Consider the following 19,035-nt stretch of genomic DNA (forward strand, 5'->3'; position numbering starts at 1 on the left):
CCTCCAGGTTCAGGTAAAGTTAATCTCCAGGAGAAGAGAAGTGAACCGGTGCAGCTAATGGAATTGGTGCCATTACTAGGATGTATCTGTGGATAAGACTCAAAGTTTTTGCTAAGAAGAAAAGAAAATCTGTAAGTGCTTGATTCACAGTTACATGCATCTGATCAGGTTTCCCAGTCAAATTTACAGCATAAGGCTTCCCGTACAGTATTTCAAATGGGCTTGCTTTTTCTTGTGCCCTGGGAGTTATGCAAAGTCTGAGTAACAGTATTGGTAAAACCTGCGTCCACTGTAACTGTGTCTCCTGGCACAATTTCCTTATTTGTCCTTTCAATGTTTGATTCATTCCTTCTACCTTGCCACTAGACTGTGGCCTCCACAGGGTATGTAACCCTGGGATTACTTCTTCCAGTAGAATCTTACTGCTTCAGTGTCTCAGTTGTCCATTGTCCGTGAGCAGTTACCCACCATCCAATTGAATCTTTAACACAGTTTAATAATTCGGCCGGTTTAATTTCCTTGTTGTATTTTCTGATGTACTTATCGATACCTTCCTGGTAGGTAATAGGTTTATAGTTCCACCTACAGCTGCTTGTATGGCTGCCTCATCTGCTTTTCCATTTCCTCCTGCAGTGCCTGAATTGCCACTCTGATGCGCTTTATAATGTATCACTGCTACTTCCTTGGGCTTCTGGACCCCTTCAAGTAGTTTCAGAATCTCATTCCCAGTTTTAATTGGGGTGCCTTGTGAGACAACAGTCCCTCCCCTCTCCTGCAAGGCTCTTGTGAAAGCTACTTATTCAGTGTTCTGTGCAGAGGTATTAGATGTCACTTAGCTAAAATAACTAGAGGTAGGAACATTAGCTGATGCCAGTAACCAGTTAATTTTAATGGCGTCAGTAACTAGTTAAAATTAACTAATTAACTAATTCACTAATTAAAACTGGAGGAAAATGCAGAGTTTTTGTGTTGTCAAATCTGTGTCTCTGGGGCTGTACCCTTTCTTGTCTCTACTTTTGCTTCCCTTTGTTGTCCTGAGAGTGGGACTGGGAGCTGGGGGAATTTAACCCTGATTGGTACCTGGCGCATAGGTCTGTGTGCTGCACAGGTAGACAGCAAACCCAGGGCCACATCATGAAGCTGTAGCAGTGAGACAGGGTAGGTGTATACCGCTGGAAAGGAAGGCTTATTATCTGCATGTGTAGGAGTCCAAATTCCCTCAGAGAGTTTGGAATGGTTACCATTGCTGTTGTATATGGGGTACTGTGGTTTTAGTCCTGTTCACTTAGGCTGAAACTTACTTGATGGGAACGTGTTTTTGTGTAGCATTGAGTGGTGGCCAAGCAGATTTCATTTAGCAGTCCAGTTCCATTGAGGGATTCCCATGCTGGTGCCGTAGCTGTAGTAGGAAAACCTGGCTTGAATATTCCGTGAGTTTTTTTGGTTTTGAATTTATTTCAGAATTACATGATTTCCAGGAAGAGGCTCATCCTGGCTTTTCTTTGAAAGTGCCTGCCTTAAGAGAGTGAACTCAGTGGGAGAGCATTGTCAGTTCCTGGCAGATGGGGCGGGGGGACATGACAGTGACATGCACAGGGACACTTTACTGTAATTTCCTCTTTCTCTCTGTGTCATGTACTCCGATGTGTTGAGAGTAGTGGCAATTTGCAAGACCAACATGTGCTTTATGGTGTTCTGCGTATACTTTGTGGTAACTTTATTAATGCAGGAAGTTTATTGTGATCACTAAATCTTCAGTCACTTAAATCAGATTTGAGTTGCTCTATACTTTATATGGTTTGGGAGCAAAATTCAGTCTCTTTGAAATCAGTGGCAAAGCTACCACTGTCGCTGGGATAAGATTTGACTTGTGTTGCATCAACAAATATGTCTTCTGAAAAAAAAAAACTTTCTGATCCTAATTTTATTCCTTTGTTCTTTTTTTCCTTAAGTCTTGTGAAGAAAACAGTCTAAAGACAATTCATGTGTGACCCTGACAGCAGCTTATGAGCCAGAGCAATGGAATATATAGACAGCTACCTGGATACTGCTCCAGCTTCAAGTAGATATGCAAACAGGATTTCCAAAGCTGATGTGGGTGGAGAGAGTATCAAAATAGTGAAACACGGTTGTAATGAGCACCGCATCTATGGTTACGAAGTCCCCAATGAACAGGAAGAGGAACCCATGGATGAGAAGACCAAAGTCAAGAAGATCTGGAATTCTGTTAGACAAAAGAAAGGACCCTCTATTAATAAAACAAGACCCCAGTCCATGGTCATACTAGAGGATACATGTAAGGCCTCGAAAGAAAAAAACCCACCCTTCGGGGATGGGGTGAGAAAGCCAGCAACCTCCAGTATGCCTAATAATGTAGATTTGAGAGGATTCGGAGAAAAGGCTGCTTGTGCCACCAAGAAGCAGGACAATTCAGCCAACTTACAAAGAACATTCATCAAGGGGGTTAAGAAAATGGGTAGAAATCAGAGGCTCTCTCGCTACTCAGGTTCAACAGCCATTGAGTTGAAAGACATTGATGCCAATGAAACTAAATGTCTCAGGGATATTATCGTCCCCAGTGAAGATGATTATACTAACTACCATAAAATACGAGCTAGAAAGAGCAAGTCTTTGAATTTTGAAAACTTTATTAAGAGTCATTCAGATACAGAAGGGGAAAATGAAGAGAGGTGTACTGTGCTCCCACAGGAGAGCAGCAGAAGAAGAAGCTTTCAACTCTTCAGATATACGAAAGAAAATTCATTAACTGGCAAAGGTGATTTAAAGCTTCCAGATGAAAGGGTTGAAACCAATTTCCAGAACCTAGGAAATACAACTGATTATTCCACTTCTTCTTTGTACTTTGATATGAAATATGGAGAGAATTTTAGCCAGCAGAGGAAATCAATCAGTGTATCCAAAGTCGCTTGCTTTCTGGGAGTTAAGAGGTTATTCACCAGTGTGGCCAAGGCAACTCGGAAGCTGCGAGGCTCCTCAAAATTGTTTTCACCTGATGAAGAAAGGTCTTGGAGGAGTTTCCAAAGCAGGAGACAGGATGCCACCTCCCAGAGAGAGGACTTGGATATGGAGAATGAGAGTGCAAGAGCTTCCACCACGGTGGGAGCACATCTGAAGTTCCCATATTTAGGCACGTTCAATAATCTGGGCTGTGAGAGCTCAGCATGTAAGGAGTTTGTGCAGCATTGCAAAGCCACAGAAATGTCGCAAGACTTTGGCTCCTCTGTCCTGGGCAGCGAGCATGATTGCCTTAACAAAACACTGGTTTCTTCCTTTGGGCCAGAACCACCTGTCTCCCAGCTGCCAGAGCTCTCAGGTGACTCTGTCACTGTGCTCAATGCTAAAGAAACCTCTAAGGATGTAATTGAAACTCCACAGACAGATTTGATGAAAGAACCTGAGGACTTTCTCAGTGCTGTGGAGCACGAACTCTTGGAGAGGCACTCTAAATTACACATGGACGATAAGCCACGTTCTGAAGATCTTGCTGTGAAAAATCTGGATTCTGAGGAGCTGGGCCTTTCTCCAGCTGTTAGTGGTGACTTTTCTGTAGTGAACACTAAGGCTCTGATCCACCTGCCACAGGTGACTCTGCCTGAACTTGATGCTGATGATGTGTCTTGTGCTTCGGTAGTTTCTGAAGAGGTGGCTTCATCTGCAGCCGCAGCAGAGGAGCTTTTGAAGACAGAAGTGGATATGCAGGACCCAAGAAATTCTGATTTGCCTTTGCAGGACGTGTCTAGAGATGACATGAAGATTCAAGACTTGGTCAGTACTCTGGAGAAGGCACAGGATGTGGGCATGGACGGGCCACATTCTGAAGATTTTCCTGTGAATAATCTGGATACTGAGGAGCTGTACCTTTCTCCAGCTGTTAGTGGTGACTTTTCTGTAGTGAATACTACAGCTCTGATCCACCTGCCACAGGTGACTTTGCCTGAACTTGAAGCTGATGATGTGTCTTGTGCTTCGGTAGTTTCTGAAGAGGTGGCTTCATCTGCAGCTGCTGCAGAGGAGCTTTTGAGGACAGAAGTGGATATGCAGGACCCGAGAAATCCTGACTTGCCTTTGCAGGACATGTCTAGAGATGACGTGACGATTCAAGCCTTGGTCAGTACACTGGAGAAGGTGCAGGATGTGGGCATGGACGGGCCACGTTCTGAAGATCTTCCTGTGAATAATCCGGATACTGAGGAGCTGTGCCTTTCTCCAGTTGTTAATGGTGATTTTTCTGTAGAGGCTTGTTCAAAATATTCTACAGGTGAACAAGCGGTTGTCAGGCCTACTGATCACAGCGTGAAAAAGCACAGAGGAAGTTCAGTTGTAGAACAAAACGCCGTAATGCTTCATGACAAAGGAGAATACTTTCACTGCAGTGACTACTGCCCTTCATTGTATATGACCTCCGGACTGTGCAAGGAAGGAGAGGTATTGGTAAACTTTTAATAACGTTTTCCATAAGACCATATTGTTACTGTACTACTTACGAAGACGGTTTGCTCCTCAAACCGGTTTTATATCTTGGAATTTTCAGTTAATTAGACCATCATACGAATGATGACAGTACATACAGCATTTATATCAGACTTAAAGGAGGCATCTGCCTGGTATTTGCCTGGGCTGTTAGTGTTAATCGCCAGAGCTGCTCCACTTATGACTCTTTGGCCATTTCATATCAGTGCCTTTAGAAGCGGGCTGTAACAGATGTTTATATATTTCTAGGTACTAACTTTAGATTTTCTTTTTCTCTGCATTTCGTTCATTTGAAGTAGAAACCTGCAACAAGAGTGCTTGCTTTTGGCAAATTTAGATCTTTTAAGTCTGGAGTGAACAAATGGCATTCCTCAATTGCACTATGGTCCTTGTGTTTTCTTACCTAAAAAAGTAGTATTGGTGGTGACAGTTGATTTTTATTAGGTGATGCTTGTTACACTGCAACATCTAGAATACCACGCAAAGTGCTGGCATGCAGTGTAAGAACAGAAAAGAAATTTGGACCATATCTTGTAGAGCTCATCGTTTCCCTGGAAGATCTAAATGAGCTCTCCCTTCTCCAAGCCTGTCAGAAGCTATATGGCCTCAATAAATTGGTGCAGAGCCTGTGGCAGAAAGGCTTGCTTAGGAGCTGGGTGTATAATTTGAGTAAAATGCTTTCCTAAAGTGACTACATGCTGACTTAGGGTCTGGTCAGAGCTGCCTTGCATCTGCTTCTACACAGAATGACAGCAGTGTTAAATACCTAGCCCAAAGTGAAAGGTCGGTAATGGTGGTGGCTCTAGTTACGGCAGTGTATTCCCATTTGTTAAAAACGAGTCTTTTAAAGCCAAATTGTCATATCGTTGAAGTGGACATCACATTTTGGACTAGGTTCTGGGTATTACAAATCTGTATTGTCCAGCTTGGCGATGCTAGGAAGCCTCTTAAGTCCCACGGATAGGGGAGTCATACATGAAAAGGCCTCCTGAAGTCAGCAGATTCCCCCATTAACTCTCATCCCCTTTCTGTAGCATCTGCACACATACCTCTTTGTATGGAGCAGAAATCTGTTAGTGGTGGCAGTCATGGCAGCTGTGCCAGCTCACGTGCCAGCATGGCGCAGCCTTGTTTCTCGGGGGTGAGGCAGTTTTATGCCCTGCTCTGCTGCTGAAGGCTCTGCTGAGGCTCACATCAGTCTGTGCTGGTTGTAGGAATGGTATGGGGTTGTGGACAAATGGTAGGATTGAGCATGAAGCCCAGTCGTTTTCTTTGGGGTCCCTGCTGTCTGATGCTGAAATGACGACTTTTTTTTAAAGTGCCAGGTAGGGAAATCAGGGCAACTCATGAAGAACTTATAGAATCATAGACTCATAGAATATCCCGAGTTGGAAGGGACCCGTAAGGATCATTGAATCCAACTCCTGGCACCACATAGGTCTACACAAAAATTCAGACCATGTGACTAAGTGCACAGTCCAAACGCTTCTTAAACTCCGACAGGCTTGGAGCAGTGACTGCTTCCCTGGGAGCCTGTTCCAGTGTGCGACAACCCTCTTCCTGATATCTGGCCTAAACCTCCCCTGCCTCAGCTTCACACCGTTCCCACGGGTCCTATCACTGGTCACTAAAGAGAATAGATCAGCGCCTGCCCCTCCTCTGCCCATCGTGAGGAAGCTGTTGTCCACAATGAGGTCTCCCCTCAGCCTCCTCTTCTCCAGGCTGAACAGGCCCAGTGCCCTCAGCCGTTCCTCATACGTCTTCCCCTCTAGGCCCTTCACCATCTTCGTCGCCCTCCTCTGGACACTCTCCAACAGTTCAATGTCCTTTTTGTGCTGTGGTGCCCAGAACTGCACACAGTGCTCGAGGTGAGGCCGCACCAGCGCAGAGCAGAGCGGGACAACCACTTCCCTCGACCGACTAGCGATGCCGTGCTTGATGCACCCCAGGGTACGGTTGGCCCTCCTGGCTGCCAGGGCACACTGCTGGCTCATGTTCAGCTTGCTGTCAACCACAGCCCCCAGATCCCTCTCTGCGGGGCTGCTCTCCAGCGTCTCGTCGCCCAGTCTGTACGTATAGCCAGGGTTGCCCCGTCCCAGGTGCAGGACCCGGCACTTGCTCTTGTTAAACTTCATGCGGTTGGTGATTGCCCAGCTCTCCAGTCTGTCCAGATCTCTCTGCAAGGCGTTTCCACCCTCAACAGAGTCAACAGCTCCTCCAAGTTTAGTGTCATCAGCAAATTTGCTCAAAACACTTTCTAGTCCTACATCCAAATCATTTATAAAAACATTGAAGTGAACTGGCCCTAAAATGGAGCCTTGGGGGATCCCACTAGTGACTGTCCGCCAGCCAGATATGGCCCCATTTACCACAGCCCTTTGAGCCCTGCCCGTCAGCCAATTGCTCACCCATCGTATGATGTTTTTGTTTAATTGTATGCTGGACATTTTGTCCAGTAGGATCCTATGGGAAACCGTGTCAAAAGCTTTACTGAAATCCAAAAAGATCACATCAGCTGGTTTCCCTTGATTGACTAGATGGGTGACCTTATTATAAAAGAAAATCAAGTTAGTCAAACAGGACCTACCCCTCGTGCACCCATGTTGGCTGGGACCAATGACTGCATTGTCCCACAGGTGCACTTCCATAACTTCAAGGATAATCTTCTCCATAATTTTACCGGACACTGACGTGAGACTGACAAACCTGTAATTGCCAGGGTCTTCTTTCTTGCCCGTCTTGAAAATTGGTACAACATTTGCCGGCTTCCAGTCTACTGGGACCTTCCAGATTCCCAAGACCGCTGAAAAATAATTGAGAGAGGTCCTGCGATGACGTCAGCCAGCTCTCTGAGCACCCTGGGGTGAATCCCATCTGGACCCATGGACTTGTATGGATCCAGGTGGAGCAGCAAATCCCACACACGTTCAGGATTGGCTGGGAGTTTGTCATTCCCACTGTCACGGTCCTACAGCTCAGGGCACCTGGGGTCCCGAAGCCCATCATCAGCATTGAAGACAGAGGCAAAGAAAGCATTAAATGTCTCTGCTTTGCCTATGTCCTTGTCAGTGAGGTGACCTTCCCCATCAAGTAGCAGACCTTTGTTTTCTTTGCTCCTCCTTTTTCTGTTCACATATTTAAAAAAAACCTTTTTATTGTCTCCCACAGACCTGGCCAGCTTCAACTCTAACTGGGCATTGGCCACACGAATTTTCTCCCTACAAACATGAACAGCGTCCCTGTATTCCTTCCATGTTGCCTGACGCTGCTTCCAGCAGCCGTACACTTTCTTCTTCTGCCTAAGCTCCAGCAGAAGATCCCTGGTCAGCCAGGCTGGCCTTCTGCCCCGCCTGCTTGACTTCTGAAATTTTGGAATTGCCTGATCCTGTGCTTTTAGGAGGCAATGACTTCCCTGTGGGTTGGGTCTGGACGGCATATCGGGCCCTCTGACCCTTTCAGAAGGGAGTCCCCCATGACAATAACCCTTCTTTCTTTCTTGACAGAAGATGTAGTGATGCGGGGGGTAGATTGCCTTGCCTTAGGCACCCCTTCCAACCGGGATGGGCTTTCGTCTACATCGTTGTTTTGACTGTCATGTTCTAGAGCCTCATACCTGTTGTATAAGGGTAGATGGGAAGGCAAGGTGGGCAGGGAGAGGGCTCGCCTACCACCCCTAGCAGAAACCTGCTTCCATTCCTCCCCTTGGCCTAGGTCCCCTCCTATTGCCTGGTGGGATGGGAGAACTTTTGTCTTCTGTGTAGCAGGAGACACTTGTGTTGTGGCAGGCTTGTGAGTCTGTCTCAGGGAGGGCAGAGTGTGCTTCCACCAGTCAATTTCTCTCTCTGACTCCCTGATACTCCTCAGCCTACTCACCTCCTCCTGAAGCTCCACCACCAGGCTGAGCAAGTCTTCAACCAGGGCACACCTCCCACAGGCACACCCACCGCTGCTGCTGTCGGACACCGACAGAAGACCCGGGCATACCCTGCAGCCCAAGACCTGGACAGCTGCGTGTTTCCCTGAGACCTCCAGCTGGGTAGCCACATCGGTGACTGTGGCTGGAGAGGCTGCAAGAATATGCGGAGGCCATGTTTTTCTACCCGGTGGATACCGTGGCCGGGCTCTTCACGAGCAGGTTACAACCAGCGTTGGGGAAGACCGCTGGAAAAGCGCGGTGAGGGAGCCCTCCCTGCTCGCCCTGACATGCCACATCCTGGTCGCCGCGCTCCCTAGGGGCTGCCTTTGTACAGCCGGGCCCTGGCAGCAACCTCGGCTGCCTTGAGTGGCCTCGATGCAGGAAGAAAAGCCCTACCCGCCTCGATCCCCTGCTCTGCTGCAGAATGCGTCTGCCCCGGAGCTGATTGCCTCGGCGAGAGGCCTTGAATCCCTTCAAGAACCCTGTCCTTGGAGAGGGTTTGTAGGGGATTTGATACCTGCTTTGTGAATGGCACAAGGAACAGTTGCAAAATATGCACCTGACTTTTTCGTAAGACATCAATTTAGGATTTGTAGGAACTCAGGTTTCTCTGAAACATGGTTTTGGCTTATTGCCATTGGAGAGATTCCCCTTGGCCACCTCGGCGGCGCGCACAGGCACTGAGCACTGCAGAGCAGCTCCCTTGCATTTCCCTCTTGCAGTGAAGGTGCAGGAAGCTTTTCACTGCAGTCTTACTCTGCCCTCTGCTGTCTATTTGTGAAATACGGCTCTATTTTTTAAGGAAGAAAACGCCTTATTTTTATCCCTAGGATTTTGATTTTTATCCGCAGGAGGTTTACAGTCTGCATCTTACTGCTGGCTGTTGTGTCCCCGTGTAGAAATGTCCCTGCTTGGTTCTGAGATGCCATTTTCTGGGGGAATTATGGTTGCTGGAAGAGTGCAAATGAGCTAACCCATCGGGATGCCGCGAAGGTGCTCCCCGCTGTGGAGCGTGCTGATGCCAAGCAGCCCATACTGGTGGCCTGTGAGCAGGGCTTTTAGGGGGGGTTTGTGACTTCTGTGCAAGAAGCAGCTGCACATTGCATTGCCATACATGGGGAAATATGAAACTCGACCTGTGCGGTGGGTCTAACTGGAGGCAGAGGGTTACTGGTTTACCTGCGTGTGCACACGCTAGAAGATGCATTGGCAGTTTTGCCTTACTGATAGCTGAGGCACTGGGGGCAAATCCGGAGGTCTCGGATCCTCCCACAGCTTTGGAGGTTTGCTTTAGAGCAGCTGCCACAAATGTCTTTTTGCAAGAGGAAGATGGAGCAACTTTCTTTTTCTGTGTTTGATGGGAAACTGCAAGCTCTGTGCAGCAAGTTCCCATCATGACTTTTATCTGGAGATCGTGTGTCTCTCTGCCACAGAACATTTTGGGAGCTGCTGCAGAAGTGTGCCTGATAAGGTGACTTGTCTTTTCCCTCCCTGCTCTGTTGAGTGACACTAACCAGGAAAATGTGTATTTCTGAGTGGTATCTTCAGAGCTCTCCTTGTCTCCTGGTTATCGCCAGTAAGCTGCGTTGTCTCAGCCTACTGCTGCTAGCTGTGCTTATGAAAGAAGCACAAATTAAGAAATAGTGCTTTACTTTCTAAATCCTCCTGCTGCCAAAGGAGCACTATACTCAAGTCTGTAGCAAGGCATGATTTAGTTGCAGAATGAAGATTCTGTGTATTTATGGCCTTTAATATGGTTGTCTGACAGTCATATTTTTAGAAGAGACAAAAACTCTAAGCTGTTCAGATTTTCGTATTTGTAATAGCCACGAGGTGCTAGCAAAATCTTGAATTACAGCCTGTATTTAGTGCTCTCTATAGTGGGGTAGGGTGTTATGGTGTTTTATTTTTTATTTTTGGAAACATTTTTAGCATTGTCAGGGAAAGGCAGGTCGAGTCTGCAAAGCCGGTGGGTTTTACATGTGTATAAAACCAGACGCTGAACACATGGATAACTGAGATTTCCACGTTTTCTTAAAATACTTGTTGGGTCTTACCTTCCTCTAGCTCCCAGCCTTGCAGACTATCTCCTGCCACCCTTGGTACCATCACAGTGGTGATATGAACAGGGACTCGTGGGCATTGCTGGCCTCTGTGCTAAAGGGACTGGGTCCAGAAGTTCCCTGTGTGGGAAGTTTGCTTTGGCTTTCTCCTCCTCCCACCTGTTACCCAGTCAAGAGAAGCGTACTGGAGCACTGGACATGGTGCAGAGAACGGGAAATCAGGCCTTAATTCAGCCACAGACTCCCAGCTGCACCTTTGGGGGAATTCTAGGCTGTCTGCTTTGTTCTTTACCTGCAAATAAAGACAATAGCACATCAGTGAAAGGTGGGGCTGCTGGAGTCCTGAGGACAGAAACAGGAAACCGCAAGGCACCCACTTGTTAGCAGGCCACGGAAGTTTGACAAATCTCTCTCAAATTGAGGCTAAAAGCCCCCTAGTGAGAAGCCCTCCCGTTTTCTTCTCCTTACCTTTCTAAACTGATTTTTCTGCTGATGTCTTGACTCTAAGATTATACCCAAGACTAGAAAAGTTCCTAAGAGGAACACAAAGGACTGGCTTCCTTGGTGTGGCTGAAGCGCAGCCCGAAGCCGATGGTGCTTGGTGGATTTGGTAGGGAGCAAGGCCAGGCCAGCTTCAGGCTGTCAGTTACATCTCCCCAGCCACGAGGGAAGCCACCACGAGAAGATGTGGGGTGGGGTAGGAAGTATCTGAAAATTAGCTGTGCTTGTAAGGAGGCTCGATTTTACAGATACTGGGTTGCACAAAGGTCAGTGCGTTTGTATTCGACCTTTGTTAGCAGCTGAGCGATGCCAGGCTCAGCTTTTGAAGGAGGACAGCCTGCAGGTCTGAGCTGCTCTTTCGCAGTTACGTATTCCACCAAAGTAATTAAAATCCACGTATATGAAGAGTCCTTTCTCCCTCCAGAAGGCTCCCTCTGCCCTCCCGATGACTCCAACAGCACAGCGATAACAGCAGCGCTGCTCTGTTTATTCACCTCCTGTCCTCTTCATAGGCCATCTGTAGGCTTCTGCTTATGGAGCTGGGAGAAGACCTTAGATGACCTTTGGCAATGCCTGGGAGGGAGAGTTTTATTAAGATTTGGGGGAATTAAGAAAATGACATCCTGTTACTAATTTAATTCGCTCTTACAGATGTAATTCACAATAGATCTTATTGTCAGCAGGACTCCTGAGTTTTGCAGGAATTGTTCTTGATGGGTATCCCAGCTTTATTTGAAAAACTTGTAACTTTTATTTCTGTAGTAGGACAGGCAGATCCCACTATTGTTCTGCTGGACAGGCACGCAGATGAGCAGATTGTTCTCCTAAAGCTCACCATTGCAAATTCATTGCTCTAGTCATATGTGCTTTAAGTGCTGGAGGTGTTTCTGGAAAGCTCTCTTTCTTGTCCCATTTTCCACTTCTTATTGCTGAGCATGGCCATACGTGGAGGTCAGTGGTAGGTGATGGGGCATAGTTAGCTGTCATCTGGCAAAAAAATCCAGATGGGAAGTTTCTTTTGCTTGCTCTAGGCCACCAAAGGGTGTCTCTCGTAGTTCAGTTCAGGAGTGCCAACTGAAGCAGATCTCCAGCTGCCGAGTCCCCACCCTCCTGTGGATGCACTAATGGGCCTGAATGGCCCTGAGCAGCCTCACCTGGGGCCTCCACCCCGCACAGCCATGGGCTCAGGAGCCCATTTAAGTCCAGCCCTGAGTGCTCAGTCTTTCACGGAGCCCTGTAGCACATGAGCTCTAGCTCAGCCACAATTGTGTCCTAGGCATCTACAGGCTGCACTGGGCTCGATGCCCACCTGTGGCCTGACTTCCTAGCTCAACCTTGGAGCTGTCTCACTGGGTCTGATCTGAAAGCTGCCTACCTGCTTTGACACCACAAATGCACCTGATGGTCTGGAGGCTGTCTGGCCCTGGCTGCCCTCTCCAGACCTCTCCTGGTCCATTGCTTGGGCACCAGGGGATGGGGCTTGGCTGGCGAGGCCCCATCCTGGCAGCCAGCTTCCCTGCTCCTGACTTGCCATCCCTTAGGAAGCTGCCAGCCCTTGCTGCATGCTGTAAAGCCAACCCAAAACGCTCATGTGGATATCGGGTCCTCAGCACCAGCTAATTTGCTCCCTGTGTGGGCTCCTGCTGGGACGTGGTGATGTGAGTGTAGACAAAAAGCTGTGCAGAATGCAGATGTCTTCATCATGCGTTACTCGCAGAAGTGCCTTGGGGACTCAGTGCCACTGGAAATTGTTGGGACTTGAGCACCATGAGCTGTGTTCAAGGTAGGGAGCCCCATGCAGGGAGAATTAGGGCAGCCCAGCACAGCAGCCAGCAGAACTTAATCTTTCAGTAAAAAAACATGACAAGGGTACAGACTGCAGTGAGGAAAGTCTAAGGTGTGTTACACTGTCTTGAAAAAAAAAAAAATTATTAAATGTGTGCTTAATTCTGAGTTTAACACATTGGTAAAATTCTTCTCTGACCCTTTTTTTGCCAGATGGTGTCTTCTACTTCTCAACTGTCCGTGCAAATGCCTTCCAACAACGTCACTATGGAGAGATCTTCCTCCAGTTCCCTGATCCTGAACATCATCAGGGAGATGGAGGAGGCAGAGAGGCTATTTGACAAACCACGCTGTGAGTAGCTTTGCAGTGTTTTTCCTCCTGACTTTGTCTGTTTATCCCATGCATCCTGCAGAGTCAGCCAAGGCTACAGTGGGTTGAAAAAACTCCCAAATGTGGCTTGTATCCAGTCCTGTTACAACCCTAGAGCCTGATGAGAAGGCTCTGATAGCCATGTGCTGTAGAGTTTCTTTTTTTTCCTTGTATTTTTAATGTCTCTGAACACACTGCCTATAACGTGGTTATGAGAAGATGAACAGTTAGGTGCATAAAGTGTGAAAGCTGTTCAGCAACTTCTGTGCAAGTTTTAATCTGGTAGTTTCCTCTTAGCTTTCTGTCCTGTTACCAGGTTCTGTTGTGAGTGCTTGCCATTTGGAGGTGGCGAGTGGTGATGGGTACTGAGGTTGCAACTCAGGTCTGATGTTTGTTTGGAAACAGCAAGAAATGAGTTCTTTTTTTCCTTCTGGGTACTCTTCCTGATCAGGTAGAGAATCTCGTGAGCCAAAGACTGAGATGAGCTCTCCTCTGCAGCACTTGATTAATGTAATTATAATTTGTCCTGCTCAAAATGACACTACAGAAAGCATGACAGTGTATTTGCGGAAGGGTCTTGTGTTGGCAGGTAAATAGGCCGATAGCTGAATGGGTGACATGATTTTGTGAACCTCTAGTTAAAAAGACTGATAATTACAGTAAGAAAATTATTTCTTGAGGGGATACTGCTAACACTAAGAATCCTGTGCTTTAGCAATGGGCAAGTACGGCAGCGCTGCCAGACTGTGCTGGCATTGCTTGGGAGCACCCAGGGGATCTGAGCAGTTAATGGATGGTGGCAGCACATCAGGGTGAAGGAGAACTGGAAGGGAAAAGGCAAAGCGGCGCCTCTTTAATTGATGGCTTTTCTGCAGGGGTGCACGCATTTTCAGCGCGCAGGGAGCAGCACAAGCATCTCTCAAAATGTGATCATTACTGTGTTTGCACATTGCTCCCGAGTGCTACTACATCGGCGCGTTTCTTCTGGAGCCTGCCAGCAGCCTCTTGCTATAACCGGCACTTGCACTGCAGCTTGATTTCCTGCGAGTCTAAAAAGTGAAACGCATGTTGCTAAAAATAACAGCAGGGTGCCTACGTCAGCATCGCATTTAGGAAATAGGTCTCAGCGCGATCTCTCTCCCAGCAACGCTGGAAGAAAATCAGGATTGCTGCCCACCCAGCCGTGTCAGGGCTGAGGCAGGGTCCCAGCTCCGCTCTGCTCTGTACTGCTGTCCTGGGCCGATCAGAGTCCCCACCTATGTGATTTGGGAGCAGGGAGCTTGCAATATGCATTCAGGGAGCATATGCTTTGGCCGTGTGAGGTAAAGGTGACCCAAATCGCAGGAGCAGAGGTCCTGGGCTGTGCATCGCCACTTCCCCAAAGCCTGGGACCTTTCTCCCTTTGCTGTCTGGTTTCAAAGCCCTCGGGACTGACACAGTCTGGAACTTGTGCTGAGGTGAGAGGTGCATCCAGGGGATGGGAACACCCGTGGAAGCACATATGCACACGCAGCACGTACATCTATCCCATGCACTGCCCCGACCACGTGCGCCTGCTGGCAGGAGCTGGTGCTGGCAGCTGCCGTGGGGGCACGTGTGGTGCTCGGCTCCGGCTCCTTCCTCCCAGCGTCTGTCACTCCAGGTTTGGGGAAGGGTTTGAGGTCTAACCTTGCCAAATGTGGGAGGGAAAACCCAGTCTTGCACAGAATGACAGCTTTACCCCCCAAAAGAGAAGGATAGGATGGGGAACTGAAAATCTGGGATGATTAGAAAAGTAGAGCTGACTTTTGAAAGGTGAATTGCAAGCCCTCCTCCACCATTTGCCTCTTCTTTACAAGCTGTTTTGTGCTTGGGTATGTACCATCTGTAAGGCCAAGATGAGATTTGGTGTAAATAGTATAAATCGCTTAAGGCTAGATCAGGATTGCATCTGTGAAGGATTGGCCTGAAATGTTTAGGATGAGAAGCAGACATTGCTTTGAAAAACAGCTTTTATGGACTGTTCTATTGTTGTTTTCTGCATGAATTCGAGAAGCTGTATCTTTTTCAAGATATTGCATCATATGGACCACAACGGTTGTAAAGCTGGGATTTCTGCAGAGGTACTGTTAGCAGTTATGACCCAAAGAACGATTTAATTTCTAATATCAGTGCATGAAGATGAGGCTCTTGTGCTGCCGGGAGAGCATTCTGGCTTCACACCCAGCCTGTCTGACCCCACCTGCTTATACCACCTCTTAATTTGGCTCTCGGCTCTTAGTTTGTGCCTGCATTTTTGTAGTATCCAAGCTGCACTATTTTTCTTGTATCCCAAGAGCACTGAATAAAGCACCTAAATATACTCTCTGCTCTCTTTTTCTAAAGAAGAGGTTGAATGAGTCTCCTGCAAACAATTTTGTTTCTTTCATTTAAAAGAACAGCCTCCGCCCCCAGCCTGAGCTAAAGCACACCATTTATCTTTTGTCATTTTTTTTTTCCCCTGTAGATTTGAAACGGAGAATTGCTGAGAATGATCTGCCTTCAAAGACTGTGGAGGTGTACAAGAACAGTAACAGTAGACGTCGATGGACCTTATTCAGGCATGGAACTGTGAAGCTGCAATATTCGGTAAGGTGTTCGTTGAACTATGCCTCTGCGTGCTTCAGGGATGTTATATACCTACTGCATGTTTAACCTTGGAAACTAACAATCTGCTTTACTTACAGCTTCCTGAATCTGTGCGTCCTTTAGCCACTGCTGAGCTTTTTTTTTTTTTTTTTTTTTTGCGATTAGAGTTATATTATAGCAATATTAATATTATATATATAGTATTTATAGCATATTAATTATAGTAATAAAAGAATAAGTGCATTAACCTTTCCCACCAGACTAGCTTCCCTCCAATATATATCAGAGGCTTTATAGTCTAATGGAGGCACTGGGCCTCCCATTTCTTTGGCTGAGCATTCCTTGCAGGTAGAGGGAACTGTGATGTTTCAAAACTACTTACAGATTTGCTATATGGTCTTGATGATATATTTTCCCCCATTCCTTTTTTGCCACGTGTCCTTTGGATTTGTTACTGCTCTCAGCACCGTCTCTGTGACAGACTGACTTGACTGATTCTTTTCAAAGTGTTTTGCAAATACAGGCACGATCCAGTATTTTTTTTTTTTTGTGAATGTTGCTGCTGGCTGAGGAAGTAAAAGCTGTTGTAGGCCTGGGGATGTCAATGTCTTTCTCTGGAAGTCGAAAAAAATCAGGAAAAAATGGCTAAAAGTTGTAACATTTGTTTGATGTGCTTCCTTGTTTCTGTGTGGGGTTGTTTTTTGTTGGTGCCGTGCTGAATGGTTGAGGTCTGGAGGCCTTGGTTATTCCGTGGGAATTGGTATCACTTGGTATCATTGGGATTGGTATCACTTGTGTCTGACTTCACTGGTTCCCAACATATAAAACTCTGGATAGTGCAAAACAACAGAATTGCTAGCTGGCATCTAGTGTGATGCACGGAAAGTTCCCTAGTGACTAGGGCAGAAGAGGTTTCGCCTTTGTTGTTCCTCTAGGCCAGACAAACAAAGGATGATCTGGGAGCCAAGAATGTCCCCACTGGAATCAAGAGCAGGAAACCAGCCTCCTGTGGTTGTGTCTCTGTGGCTCTTTTCCTCTCCACTACTTGTCCCCCCTTGCCAGTCCTTTATTGTATATATTTTCCCTTTGTTATCTGATGAGCTGCCTTCACGAAATGTGATTTCCAAGCAGGACCTGGCCTCTGTGTATCTGTTTTTCCATTGTAGAAGCAGTAAGTTCGCAGTGAGACCGACTTCTCTGGCCTGCTTGTGTTGGGTGTTTCTTGGCTTCCAGGGGACACGTGCAGGGATTGACCTCTGGTATTTCAGTCCTTTGTGGCTTTCTGGAACGCCACCTTACATCACCTCTGTTTTCTCTCCTGATTTTAGTGGGCTGAGACACAAGATAGAGGGCAACAGACAAGGAGTTCATCCCTTCCTTTTCTCTCACTTCTGTTTGGGTCCTACCCTGTTTCTGAAACACAACTGCTTCTTTCAACTTGAAAATGTTATTCTGGTTATAGGGTTGTTGAACATCTAAGCTCCTGGAAGATAAAATGATCCAAATCTAGTAGGGCTGTTTGTCCTCTGGGACAGAATAAAGAAAGGCAACAATAATATTCCCATGGAGTTGCTGTTACAGCAATAAATTGCCCTGCCAGCCCTATCTTGGAATATCATCAGGTGTGTTACAAACATTTCCGTGTTCAGGATCCAGTGCTAACTAGTGCATGGGTATGTTTGGTCTACCTTAAAAGAATCTAACACTTTCTTAATCTGTTAAGAGGAGTCGTATGGTTTGCAGCCTTTGTAGTCATCCTTCAGGACCTGCTCAGAAATGAGTGTGCTATTCTGTTTTGTCACAATATTGCTACCCAATGCATGAAAACCAAGATAGTCTGTGTCCTGAGTCATCTCAAAACCAGACATGTTTCTGACATAGAATAGAGCCTGACATTAGAGCATCCTTTCAAATGCAGCTGAGAATTAAAACTCCAACACACCAAAAATACTGCTGAAGTTTGGGAAGGGGTAGCTATGAAACTCTCTGGTGGTGATGCCTAGGGAGGATGTGGAGCTGGAAAGGGAAGGGAGCTTCTCATGAGCACACAGACCTGTGTGTGATGTTTGGCTCAGACACAGGTGTGCTGAAGACCCATGCATCGCTGGGACAGAGAATTGGTTTTGGGTGCTGATTGAAATGAGTTCGGGGACTTCTTTGGTGCTGCCGTTAGGCAGCTTGTTGCTCAGCCTGAATTACAGTGAACAGGCAGGTGTGCAACCTGTGCTGGGGCTTATAAATCAGAGGTACTTTGTTAAGCACTGCTAGAGTAGGATATATAAATGTGGTTACAATAGCAGTGCTGGAAAATTCATCCTTCGCCTCTGCCCCACGTTGAGTGAAGATGCATGGGTCTGTAAATCAGCTCTTTGCCGGAAAGAAGTTTCTTCTTTGCCAAGATTTATAAATTTGAGATAAGATTTGTGAGCTTGGGTATCTCTTATTGGGTGCGTTCATTGACAGCTGAAGACCAGTCAGGTGGCAGAGCTAGTACAAAAAGATTTATACTTCCAAACCAGAGGCCAGGCTTCTGGAGAAACTGCTCGATTTCCATTTTGGATGGGAAAGCATGAGGTGGAGACAGCAAGAGGGGACTGCCAAAGCATTAGGCTTGTCTTAGGGGCATCAGTGCCATCTTGGTCCTTGGAGAGATGTGGGTGGTTGTGCAAAAAGAGCATTGGTATCACTACATGTCATGCAAAATGCAAAGTTGTTGTTGAGCAGCTGCCTTGTGAACCCCAGGAGGCTGCTTATTTCTTGCTCTGTGTAATGCCCAGGTTTTGGTTTAAAAAAATAAATACATGTATAAATATATTTTCATTTCTCTTCTAATTTCAAGCAGCAGGGAAAAAATTAAATGAGGTCAAACTGAGTCTTTTAAAAGCTTTCAGTATTTTTTAAGTACGCTTTTTCGCTTTATATGCAAAGCGTTTTGGGTTGGCACTCTGGTTGCTTGGAGCCTTTGCTTTGCTGGGAGCACTTTGACACAATCAAGACCAACTTGCATGGGACCTCGAGGTGCCCAAGAAATCCGCAGGCTTTGCTGCAGCAGGAAACTGAAATGCCAAAAAGTACTCCCCAAAGGCTCTCCTAGCTCTGACAGTGCCCTTGGCATCTATCATACCTCTGTGATTTACCCTCAGGTAGGTCCTGCCAGCTGGGACATGACAGGACAATGGACAAGGAGCGAAGCGAGTTACATTTTTCCAACCACAGAGTAATTCTGGGAGACATTTTATGGCTCTGGATGGCAGAAGCAGAGGATGACAGTCCCATCCTGGCCTGGCTTCATTCTGACCCAA

The 19,035-nt window shown here is 46.8% G+C and overlaps 1 protein-coding gene across 5 annotated transcripts in view; it reads left to right on the forward strand.

The window, feature by feature from the left end:
• Positions 1-19,035, forward strand: part of ARHGEF9 (Cdc42 guanine nucleotide exchange factor 9) — a 184,607-nt gene that overhangs the window by 14,778 nt on the left and 150,794 nt on the right. For all 5 annotated transcript variants that reach the window (XM_040571981.1, XM_040571980.1, XM_040571983.1 and 2 more), the window contains exons 2-4: positions 1,953-4,446; positions 12,970-13,108; positions 15,612-15,733. In XM_040571981.1, the coding sequence (XP_040427915.1) occupies positions 2,020-4,446; positions 12,970-13,108; positions 15,612-15,733 (2,688 nt within the window). In that variant the 5' untranslated portion in view covers positions 1,953-2,019. The remainder of the gene's footprint in view (positions 1-1,952; positions 4,447-12,969; positions 13,109-15,611; positions 15,734-19,035) is intronic.

This window comes from Cygnus olor, chromosome 13 (assembly GCF_009769625.2).
Source record: "Cygnus olor isolate bCygOlo1 chromosome 13, bCygOlo1.pri.v2, whole genome shotgun sequence".
NCBI lineage: Eukaryota > Metazoa > Chordata > Aves > Anseriformes > Anatidae > Cygnus > Cygnus olor.